Source organism: Montipora capricornis, unplaced genomic scaffold, assembly GCF_036669925.1.
Source record: "Montipora capricornis isolate CH-2021 unplaced genomic scaffold, ASM3666992v2 scaffold_293, whole genome shotgun sequence".
NCBI classification, from domain to species: Eukaryota; Metazoa; Cnidaria; class Anthozoa; order Scleractinia; family Acroporidae; genus Montipora; species Montipora capricornis.
In genome coordinates, this window is record NW_027180034.1 from 262 (window position 1) to 13,055 (window position 12,794).

Genomic DNA, 12,794 nt, shown 5'->3' on the forward strand with positions numbered 1-12,794 from the left:
TAAGTGGACCATAAGTAAAGAATCACATTCCATTTAGACAAATTTTCTCAAGTACAAAACATAGTAGACCCGCATAGAAAACTGGGGTCAATTCAATAATAAAACCGTTGCAAAATGTATAATAGCAAGTGTGTAGCTGTTTTTTTTTGCTAGCGAGAGTACCAAATGTAATAGAATATGAAGCCACCCCTGTAAGGAGAATTGCTTTGGTTGAAATCAGCTACCTTAAGCGCCTAACAAGAAAATACTACAGAAGCTTCACAAGAGAAATTTGAAGTCAATTTCGGAATAATCCCGAATTCCAACCACCGCAACAAATAGCTAAGGCAGCTTCAAAACCGTTACAATATGTACAATAGCAAGTGTAGCTGATTTTGTTGCTAGCGAGTACAAGATGTAATAGAATCTGTCAAGGCCTACCCCTGTAAGGAGGAATTGCTTTGGTTGAAACTCATACTCAAGCGCCCCTAACAAGGAAAAATACTACAGAAGCTCACAAGAAAGTTTGAATCATTTCGGAATAGTCCCGAATTCCAACCACCGCAACAATTACTAAGGCAGCTTCAAACCGGTGTACAATATGTACAATAGCAAGTGTATGATGATTTTGTTTGCTGGCGAGTACAAATGGTAATCTGAGAATATTCAAGCCAGCCCCTGTAAGGAGAATTGCTTTGGTTGACATCAGGTGACTTAAGCGCCTAACAAGAAAATTACTACAGAAGCTCAAAAGGAAATTTGAATCATTCGGAAATCGGAAGATCCAGAATTTTAACTACCGCAACAATTACTAAGGCAGCAGGGCTTCAAATATCAATAACCCAAAAAACAAAGTTCTTTTTGATAGTAAAACATAATTAACAATCTCATCAACATGGACTGTGCTCTATCACAAACGTTGTCTAACTTGCCCCACTACATGGAGCACAATAACTCGTGCTTCATTTCGTAATGAACTTAAATGGTTGTTTATCAAAAATCCTACAGTTCCCTAACAATTGCCTTACATAGAAAAAATGGCGTGCTGAGTGAGTTAAAACTGACAATGCAGCCAGCGGAAAATGTAGCAATGAGATTCATTTTCCGCCCGCCACAAAAGGCTCGTGCTCCATACCTGTATAGCCCATACTTTACTCTTAGTCAGTTCGCGGAGAACTGCACATTTTTCCTGCAGCTGCAAGTTTCTCAAGTCAAGTAAATTTGTGTCAAAGCTAAAATAATCGAAGCTTGACTTGTATTTACTGAATTACTGAATAACGACCCTACATTTGTATTTTAAACTCTCAAGTAGCGTTAAACGAGGAAATAAAAAGTGAATGTTTAGATTTTGGTAGAAACCTCTCAAAATTCATGAACTGCCACACCTAGTGCGTAAGTACACTTTCAGAGTTTCAAATAACCTAGTAATTACTAGGCCAAAAACCTTTACAGTTCCCCTAGTCGCTTTGGATCGACGATTGTTCAATCTTCGTTCATACTTTAAGCGATTAATAATTTGATCGAGAGTGAACTTTCGAAGAATCTCCCTGCCTTCTTCCTCTTTTACAAGCATTTCTTTGACAGCTGGTTTGGAAATAACACCAGCTCTCACAATGGTACCGCACACCTTCATAAGAAAGTTACGTTCCTCTTGGCTAAAGATTTTACCACTTGTGTAGCTCGAACTTGATGGGGGCACCATGTCTACGCTTCCAGTTTCCATGCTTTCACTACGATTGTCGGTGGAAAAGAAGCGATTCATCTTGTCTGAGAGGGGTTCCTTTAGTGTGGGCAAATTAGGGTATGGTTCACAGTCAGCCATTTTCTGACTCTCGCTGTTGGATTTGCCACAGTTGCGCCATTCACTTCTCACTCTGTCAAGGACCTTTTTGGGTTCTATATGCTGTAGTGAGGGATGACCAATGATTCTATCCTTAACCAGAGCCATTGTTACAGATTGCTCTAAGATTTCTTTGGCAAAGAGGTCTTTAATTGCCCGCACGTCCTCTTCCTTCCAAGAGATTCGCTCCGTGGAACTTACAGATGCTGTGACCTTGTTATATGCAGGACTTGCTGCGGTGCCATCAGAAGCTTCCTTCGACTTACATTGTGCCTTTTGAGTCTCTGCTGATGATCTCATAATGGACGTAAGTTGAGTGGCCGCCTGAAGGCATGCATCCTGCTTTTCGCGGAGGCGATAGAATTTTTTTGCAGTTGTCTCTTTGTGTGCCATTAGGTCAGCCAAGTCCCCCCTCATTTCTTTGTGGTTTGCATGGACAGTAGTGACGGCTGATTTCCGGAACAAAGTCGAAGAAATGTGTCCCTCCATTCCTCCCTTGCGCCATGCTGCGTTAATGGCCGTCGATATCTGTCCAGATTCGAGTTTAAGTCCACTCCATGACAAAAACACGACAGCCTTGTCACTGTTCTTGTCACTAGAAGAACTTTCCACTTGACTCCTTACTTCATTGACATAAACTGTGAGGTAGGAAAACAGGCTTGGTGGAAGAACCACGCGGGCAGGGCCGTGGGTATCAGCGGTCTTGTGATTTGCGACACTGATAACGAAACTCTTATCAGCTCTCTTCACTTTTTTGAATTCGGAAAGTGTCATATTAGCAAGGACACCAGATCGATGAGCGTTGGCAAAAGTTATTTCTAAGAGGACAAAATCTCTAATAAGTGTGTATATCGCTTGGTTGACCTCCAGAGAATGAGCTCCACTTAGTTGTCCGATATACGAAACTGCACTTCGGGCTGATTCACTGCGTTCATACTTAGTAACCATTTCAGGAGTTATTAAATTGGCAAGGTCTTCATTCATCTTTTGCAAATGCCTGCGATTGCTGTCCTTCTTGTAGGATGAGGTCCACAGTCTAGCCTTTTCTTCTATTTGGTGTACAAGGGCAGAATCTACTTTGATACTGTTTGGTTCTTCCGCTATGATGTACGAGCAGAAATGACGCAGACTCAAAAGATAGGCTTTGATTGTGTCTGCCGTGTATTTCTGTTCTGCATGTTCCTTCAAAAACTTATCACGTATGAGATCCTTGTCAAACAAAGAATTTAACTCTTTGTTCGGGTCAATTGTACATAGAATCCTGTACAATTGAGAGGCATGCTGCTTTGACAGTTTTTGGTCCTTCCGCCCACCATCTGCCGTCTGTAACCAGCGACAAAAAGAGCTGAAAACGTTACTGTCTGATTCTACACTCACGTTTTCCGTGTCCTTCTCTGCGTTTTTCATTATCATGTTTTCGCTGTCATTCCCCTGCAATTCTGAAATGTCAGCAACGCCATAAACAAGTGACTCTGCCAGTGGATATTCCTCAGAATCTTGATCTGATACTTCCTCAGTCCAGTGCATTTTGGATTTTTCATCTTTCGCTGCACTCGTGCAATTAACCATTTCTTCTGGACCATCTTGCATCTCATTTGGTCTTGCAAGGCTGGTGTCATCATGGCTTGACGGACGCCAAGTCTTAAATGAACGGGCTTCTTTTAGGACATCCTTGTACTTGGTAGACCCTTTCTTGATATTTTTGTGGACCTGTTGTAAGTGCATTGACAAACGCTTAACTACCGACGTACATCCAGGGATGGGGCATGGTCTATGACGGTGGTAATCTTTGTATTTTGTCTGCCTTGTTTCAGACTTCATTTGCGTCGTCTGGAAGCTCTCTCTTAGTCCATACCTTGAGTTGGCTTTCATTGCTCTTTCTCGTGTCCACTTGTGCACTTCACGCAGATGTCGCGGAAGGTGTATGACTTTAGAGTTACAGCCCTTCAACGGACATGGTCGTGGTCGTCTTTGAATTTTCTCTCGCTTTGTCTTGCTAGAGGTTTTGGAAGCCTTTTTCTCAACTTCCTCACCTTTCTCTTTCTCTTTTGACTTTACTTTACATTTCTTATTCTGTTCTTCATGTTCATCTGATTCACTTTCTTTGCTGTCTGATGTAGTCCAACCATCACTGGAATAGTCAAACTCACTACCCGCTGAGCTGCTCTTTTCAAAACTGTCGTGATCTGGAGATCCACCCTCCATTACCTCTTGCTCCTTGTGGTCAAGTGCATTCCTAGCAGAATAGAGTTCCTCTAGCTCATGCCTGTGCTGCAATGCCAGTAAGAAACAAAGAACGTTAACAGTAATGTGGGCTCTGAGTTTACTGTACGTATATACTCACTTACCCAAAGCAGATTTAAAAGCATATTATTCTAAATAAGTACAGCATTGCTTATGATTATTGCCAAATTGCCTGTTACTGTTACAGATGTTTAACTGTAATTATGCAGTCAGCACCCATATCCTTAACTGCATCTTTCATGAAAGGAAGAGCAAAACTGTCGAGTTGAAATAGTTCTTAGCCCCAACTTGAGATAAGGAGATTGCTTTGCAATTTCCTTTCCTGTTTGTAACAATATAACTTTAATTTTTGTTTATGATTTTCTCTCAATTCACCATCCACAAACACAGTGTTCCCCCCCGGCTACCTGCTAATTAGTGAATGTTTTAGTTAGTGAAAGAAACCCCTTCTTGTAAGGTGGATTTTTCCATCAGCACCAATTATGAAAGCCACAAAGGTTGCTACAGTCTCGGTCACAAATGTTGTAACACAGACGGCGATTTGCCCCCTCTCCCCCTTCAATGTTGATGTTTATGGGTTGGAGTGCTAAAACCAACTGGTAAATGCAGCATTTATTGGAGGGAGGAGGAGGGGTATGTTATTAATAGCTTTGATGCGCTTCACTTGCTGTTCAAGCGAAGTGTTACAACTATTTATGACTGAGATTGTCTGGGTGTTGAACGACGCAATTCAGATAACAAAAAGCGCCATTAATACTGTATTCTGTAACGGTTGTTTTCATGGGACTCTCGCAATTAAGATACGTCGAAACATGTTTAGTTACTTTTAAAATTGGTAGAAAGAGTCGACTTGTTGGTAATAAGGAATAAAAAAACTTTTAGATTTACGAGCGAAAAGCTGCACAAGCGTAATGGCCTTTAATTGAACCCTGTTTCGATATTAAACGTCACACGGCCAAGAGCTTTTTAGTGAAGCCACGTTAAATTGACGGACTTTCCGATCGTAAACTTGCTGATTTTCGTTTTATTTCAACAGCAACTGTTGAAAGAATTTACAAAGGAAATAGGAACACTCCCGCGTGTTTAGAAAGATCCTCAAAAACAGGGCGTAAGTTCAAGCTAAGTAACACACTGAGAAGGCACCTTCATTCTTTTTGGTGTGTAAGTACACTCTAACACCGGTGGAGTATGTACAAAAAAGGGTTTCATCATAAGGTTGCAAGTACTATTTAAACGATTTGTCTTTGTTCTTTTTTTACTTAATCAGTTATTGTTTTGCCTTTCAATATGTATTGAAATTATAGTTCTGCAAAGAGAAAGTTATATTTACTGGTATATTCCATTACATAAAGGACTCCGCCCATTGACTTGTAGAAAATTACTTGTGCAAACAATGAACATCACCATTGTGATCACGGTACACCGTCACCGTCCCTTGCATCGGTTTTCTTTGCCCAATTGTTTACTAGAAAATAAGCACTAGAACACAACTTAACAATAAGCTATGTTACCAGAATATTGAAAGCTGCAACTTAAATAATGGATGGGCAAGCGGCTATTTCACTTTAGACAGAGGAGTTAGGCAGGGCTGCCCTTTGTCTCCCTACATTTTTATTATCTCTGTGGAACTTTTGGCCGAAAAAATAAGACAAAAATATTAAAGGAATCTCGGTGCAGGGCGAAGAAATAAAAATCAGCCAGTTTGCTAATGACGCTACAATTATTCTAGATGGCTCTAAAGAATCATTCACAGCGGCTCTAAAAGATTTAAAACAGTTTGGTTCTATCTCTGGTTTACGACTTAATAACAAGAAAACAGAAGTTTTGTGGATAGGTTCCAAGGCCGGATGCAACGAAGTTTTTTGCCCAGGAAAAAATCTTAAGTGGGTTAATAAAGTTAAATCCTTAGGAGTTTGGATATCCACAGATTCTGAAGCTAGTATAAAAGCAAATTATGATGAAAAAATAGAAAAAGCACAAAATGTCTTAAGCTACTGGACTGAAATACCGGAGACTGAGTCTGTTAGGGAAAATAACTGTGTTGAAGAGCCTTGTTGCATCTCAATTTGTCTATATTCTGGCTCCCCTGCCAACAAATCATACAGGCTTAGATGAGATCAATAGGATCTTTTATAACTTTTTATGGGATGGAAAGGGGGACAAAATAAAGCAAGACATTATCATCAGTGAATACAAAAGCGGTGGCTTAAGGATGATCGACATTACATCTTTCAATAAAGCACTTAAATCAACCTGGATTAAAAAATATTTAGATAAGGACAACCATGGAAAGTGGAAGTTGTTTTTCGATTTACATTTAACAGAATATGGAGGAACGGACCTCTTTAAAGGAAATCTTAACAAAAATGATCTACTGTACACAAATATTATAAAATATCTGATACTTTTCATTCCGAAGTCTTGCAAATATGGTCGGAAATTAGCTTCAATGGTAACATCACTTCGACCAAACAGTTTCGGTCAATGAATCTGTGGCACAATTCTCTTATTAAAGTTGGAAATAGTCCAATTTATTATAAAACGTGGGCTAAGAAAGGGGTACGTGAAGTTAGACACTTAATGAAAGATGCAAACAGTTTTCTTTCCTTAGCTGAGTTCAGGGAGCGCTTTAACATAAAGATACATTATCTTACTTTCTATGGCATCATAGCTGCAATTAAAGTGCCCCTGTGATCAAAACAACCACTTCCTTTTTTCCTTCAGATTTTGAAAGTGTGTTTACTTAACACCTGACCGGCAAAATTTTGAGCTTCGATTTTTATCCAAAGGCCGTTTACTTTGAGGGTAAGTTTTGGATTTCACGGTCCGCCATTACTGAAGTTCAAAACTGACCGATTGGACCTCAGACGGTTGGATCCAGGGAAAAGTGACGTCAGAGGCTCACTAGCTTAAAATTTCAGTGTGTGAACGCAGCTTATTATATATGCAAAGCGTGAGTTTAAAAGTCTGAAAGCCCAAAACCCCCGCGCTGCATATTAATTCTGCGGCGTACACCTTTACTTAAACTAGTGAACCTTTGACGTCATTTTCTCCTCGATCCAGCTCTCTCAAGAACATAATGTTAGTAATGGCGGACCATTAAATAGGAAAATTACAGTTAAAATAAAGAGGTGTCTTTTTGAAATCAAGGCTTAAAACGTGGGTCACTTAGTGTTTTGTTAACATAGTTTTGAAATCCAAAGACAAATATGAATTGATTTTTTGGTCACAGGGGCACTTTAAGGCCCCAAAGAAAACTCTTACGTGGAAGTGACATTCTATCAGATATCAATGAAGATGACACTTTTGCCGTTAAATTCTTTCAAGCCAGTAAGCCAAATAAACTTGTGTATAACAAACTCATCAGTTTAAAGCAGACTAGCCCCAGCGGAAGGCAAAGCAAATGGATCGTAGATTGCAACCTGGAATTCCCTTAGTCGATAAACTGGAATGCGGTTTATGAAACCCCTTTCTGTTGTACAAAACCCTCCAAACTAATTGTCTTCCAGTTTAAACTTCTTCATAGACGATTAGCAACAAACGACTACACAAAATTGGGCTCAAAAATGATGGCATTTGCACTTTTTGTAAGAATGGCGGTCGAAACAAAGGCTCTTTTGTTCCTGTGGTTGGCACATTTGAATAACAAGAGTACTGTTTGTAAACAGATAACTTCCCTATACCGAGTTCCCCTCTATGTCATTCGGCACTGATCACTGATACATCAGCTTTCTCTCGTGTGATTAGCGATGAGAATACCTTAGTTGGCCAACATCCACTTGTTCATCGTTTCTTGAACGGTGCCTTTGGGAGTAAGCCACCCTCAAATAGATTTTATGGTATTAAGATGTGCAGCAAGGGCTGCAATTTGGGAGACTCGCACTTGCGTTAAAAGGAACTCTCGTTAATACTAGCCACGTTATTAGCGTTAGCAACAATATTTTGCTACGACATAATATAAGCGATAGTTACCTGGAAAAGTTTCAAGATGACAGTGTGTGTGTGTGTTTCTGGGTACTCATTTTAGCAATGCTAACACTGTTAGCAGTGTTTGGAGCTATAACTTAACTTTGTTCATTGCTTGTTTAGAAGTACTTGGTAGTTTAGACGTAATTTGTAGAATAAAATGGATATATTAGGACATTGTAAACTTGGAGTATGTTTGGTGTTTTGGGCTCCTCATAGTGTCCTCACAAGCTTTGAAGGCTTCACGTCAGTACCGGAGGTTACGGTCTATGAGATAGAATTGGAAAGTTAAACGAGACTTCCCAGTAAGTTGAAGTTTGACATGAATACTATCTCATAAAGAATAGTAACCGAAGGTGTCAGACATGCCCACCTCTCCCTCCCTGTGATTGATTGATGTCACTCCCGGCAGACTAGGTTCGTTCTTCGGTTACTACTCTTTATGAGATAGAATTCAAACTTCAACTTACAGGTAAGTCTCGTTTAACTTTTCAATTATTCCTGATAAATACAGTCTCGGTCACAAATGTTGTAACACAGACGGCGATTTGCCCCCTCTCCCCCTTCAATGTTGATGTTTATGGGTTGGAGTGCTAAAACCAACTGGTAAATGCAGCATTTATTGGAGGGAGGAGGAGGGGTATGTTATTAATAGCTTTGATGCGCTTCACTTGCTGTTCAAGCGAAGTGTTACAACTATTTATGACTGAGATTGTAGGTTAACTGCTGCTTCAGGTATTACTATTAAATAACCCCAAAATCACTCGTCATTTCAGTTTAAAAAAGTGATACACACTGTACCGTCTGTGCATTGTGTATAAATTTTTAGCATGTATTTGTATTGTTGTGACCTCTCCACCACTATGAGGGCTTACAATTTGAACTTGACCACGACGATAATTGACTCAGTGGTCTACTTCACACAAATTGGGTGTATCGAGAATTCCATCGAAAGACAGCAAAAAGCAAAAAATGTTATAGTTTCACTGTATTTCTTTGCCCTATTAAAAAAAAAAGAAACCTGAAGGTATGCCAGGTGATTTGAAATAGCAGGTAACCATGTCATCAGAGAAGGTATATATTAGTCATTCAGATCCCAACAATGTCCTAATAAATGACCCAGTCAAACAAGTGCTTTCTGATTGAGCATTGGTGTACTAACAGACTTGGCTTTCCACTGATTATCAAGAGTAACAGTGTGATTACTTTGGTTTTTGCATTTACAATCTCCTTTGTGATTTGCCAACAAAACTCGTACACTTTCTCAACCGATAACAGGAAGAGACAACACTAATGCTGACTTGCTTGTGTGTATTTTCCTATATACTGATCACGCTGACGGTTTCCTTTCACTGTTTACTTCAGGCTAGAAGAACTTCTCAGGTTTTGGTTTAAGAACAAAAAAACCCTTTGGATCTGTTCAAATTTCATTTGCTTTAGCACACTCTGTCATTACATAATTGGCCATTGTGAAAATATAATTAATTTATTGGTTTGTGAGGATGTTTAGAACTCTCGAATGTATCAAAATTGTCCCAGTCTTTTGGGAAACAAGACTCTGCCAATAAGGAGCCATAGAATAAGGTGAAACTGCTTCATTAACCTCTCCCCTTTGGGGTCTTTTCAGGGTCAATGTAACAAATAGTAGAACTTGAACATAACAAACTTAAGAATCCCAGTTAGCTGGAGGCAGACCAGTTGGCCACAGCTGTGGGCCAGCCAGTGATCAGAGTTGGATTCCAACATACTGTAGGACAACTGCCCTAACTGTGCTGCACACTGCCTCTGGTTTCTTGATGAAAGCAGGATAACCTTCTTAACACTAACATAGACCAAGAAAACAGGATGCTTCCTTTGTACCAGGAATGACTTCATGATCTTACATTAATTTTGTTTAGCACCCATGGGTGTGGCAAGAACCTACACATTTATGGACATTACTTTCTACTTTCTAGTTGTCTTGGGGGAGGGAAGGGGGGGGGGGGGAACTAACTGTTGCTAACACAAAGACGTGTACACCTGCAATACTCACCTTCTCAATTTGGTCTTTTCTTCGAGTCATTAATGCCTTTGCTAGATTCGATTTGGTCACTTGTATTTGTAAAAGTAATTCTTTCTCCATGATTGAAACCCTGCAAAATTTGATAATAGAGTTTTTAAGAGCTACAATAAAAGGGGAGAATTATTAAAGGTACAAGTTTCAAGGACAATGGTATGAACTGGAAATGTGTTTTCAGAATTCCTGAATCTACCTAAATCTAAATCTTTCAATTTACTTTTACAAAGTGTCACTTTGACACAAGTGAGAAAATTAATTGGTTACTTTCTAAATAAATACCTACAATACTCGTCACATTTGTTGGAACACCCATCCCCATTTCCCCCTTCCTCCAATGTTGATTTCCACAACTACTAGTAGTTGCCCGAACAATTCTCACACAACATTGAATTGGGGGGAGGGGAATGTGGTACAAGCTACGATCTTGTAACACGATGATTCTGGACCATTCGCTAAGTGCTCCAACTACCGGTAAATATGTCTAGTATTGTAGGTTAAATTTCTTTGAGTGCAATGTGACTTAATATGAGTTCAATAAAATTTTAAAATTCTACCATAAAACATTTTTTGGGCTGATTTCTTTGGAATAAAACCCCAGTTGAGGGTAAATAGAGTTCCACTCTACAAAAAACCATTGAGAACAATCAGAAAGGTGTACTCAAACTCAAGTTCTAATGTTATGCGATTCAGCGCTCCCATCTGATTGCATAATCCTCCATTCATCAAAATCACATAATTTGGATAAAATTGAAAGCAAATTGCACTTTTTCCACCAATAATTTTCTTATCAGTGGAGGTTGATTTACAAGATTCTTCTTTATATTTCCCTGCTCCTTAGCAAATGCCCCTTAAAGTGCCCCTGTGATCAAAAAAACCACTTCCTTTTTTCCTTCAGATTTTGAAAGTGTGTTTGCTTAACACCTGACTGGCAAAATTTTGAGCTTTGATTTTTATCCAAAGGCCATTTACTTTGAGTGTAAGTTTTGGATTTCACGGTCCACCATTACTCACGTCCAAAACTGACTGATTGAACCTCAGACGGTTGGATCCAGGGAAAAGTGACGCCAGAGGCTCACTAGCTTAAAATTTCAGTGTGTGAACGCAGCTTATTATATATGCAAAGCGTGAGTTTAAAAGTCTGAAAGCCCAAAACCCCCGTGCTGCATATTAATTCTGCGGCGTACACCTTTACTTAAACTAGTGAACCTTTGATGTCATTTTCTTGTCGATTGAGCTCTCTCAAGAACATAATGTTAGTAATGGAGGACCATTAAATAGGAAAATTACAGTTAAAATAAAGAGGTGTCTTTTTGAAATCAAGGCTTAAAACGTGTGTCACTTAGTGTTTTGTTAACAGAGTTTTGAAATCCAAAGAAAAATATGAATTGATTTTTTGGTCACAGGGGCACTTAAACTGTAAGAGCTACACTTATTTGACATGACAAAACAGTTGTCATGTAATGATTAAAAAATAAATAAAGTAGCTGTTAAAAGTAGTGCCTTAAAGAGGTCCTTAAAGTCATTTTGCGATTTCCTGGCTGGCTTAAAATACATTTGTTCCATCTTGAATACTCTACAAAAAGCAACATGCCAATTTACAACCCTGAACACAGAATGAGCATGCTCGTCCTTTTCAACATCTAATATGTTTCGGCATTAGAAAACTATAGATTTGGAAAAGAGTCACTGTAGCCTTAGTTTGCTTGGAGGTGGTGCTTTTAAGACAAGATTCGCCGAAATAAAATCGAGCAAGCACAGGAGCGTGAGATTGTCAATATTGATGGGTGTAAATCGTTAACTGCTTTAGATTTTAGGTTTCATATCATCACGTATTAATATTACCATTAGCTATTGTGACGGCTTTCATGTATAAGGGGACCTTATATAACTGAAAAAAACTAAGTAAATGAAGGACTTACCTTTCAATTTCACTCTCAGTCTGGCTTTAACACAGTCCGAAGCACGCCTCAAAAGACCATGTCATGTGTGAATCATGAACTGTCCCCGCGTTTGCACATTGCAGACAAATTCTTCATACTTCTTCTTTATAACCATTTTTTTAATTAACGACCACTTCAACGACCCGAGTAAACATCGTTGAATTTTGGTAAAGCAAATCAACGCAAAAAAAGGAACCCATACACCAAGTCGACAGTTGTCTAAGGGAGGAAAATATGTATTTTTCTCCCCAAGTAATAAATAAAGAAACTAAGACAAGCCCAGTTTCTGATCCTGCTTCTTCCATAGTTACCCACCATCTTCCACTTTTGTCCTTGATACTGGCCAGTAAACAGAAAGATCCTTGCCGCAGTTGATCTTTCGACCGTTACAAAAGTGCCCTAATTAGCTTGCAATAAAGTCAGATAGAAATTCACTGTAGGGACGTTTGACGTCTTTTGTAAGTATCGTGGAATTGAAGTCATTTTACTGCTTTATTCTTTTTGTTGTTCACTGTCTAAGATGTTTGAAAAGAAACATCAGATTATTTGCTTAGAAATTTGTTCTCCAAAAAGGGCACTTATGTAACTTGGCCCACAGACAGGGGTGCATGAAGAAAAACAATAACGTAAAAAAGGTTTTTGTCGATTTCTTGCGACTTCTGTTGATTCAACAAAATGCGGGATACTTGTAATACATGTACAAAGTGTTTTTGGAATAAAAAATACCCTGTTTTTAGAAATATAAGCTTTAGAGCCGAAAATTGTT

The 12,794-nt window shown here is 39.0% G+C and overlaps 1 protein-coding gene across 1 annotated transcript; it reads right to left on the minus strand.

Annotated features, from left to right (window-relative positions):
• Nucleotides 1-1,429: 1,429 nt before the first annotated feature.
• On the minus strand, nt 1,430-12,048 carry LOC138035176 (uncharacterized; the record flags this gene model as incomplete). The annotated part of the gene is made up of 3 exons (XM_068882000.1): nt 12,008-12,048; nt 10,062-10,161; nt 1,430-4,090 (listed from the first exon to the last, which is right to left on the minus strand). Coding segments are annotated over exons 2-3 (2,751 nt in total), but the record flags the coding sequence as incomplete, so codon positions are not given.
• Nucleotides 12,049-12,794: the final 746 nt, after the last annotated feature.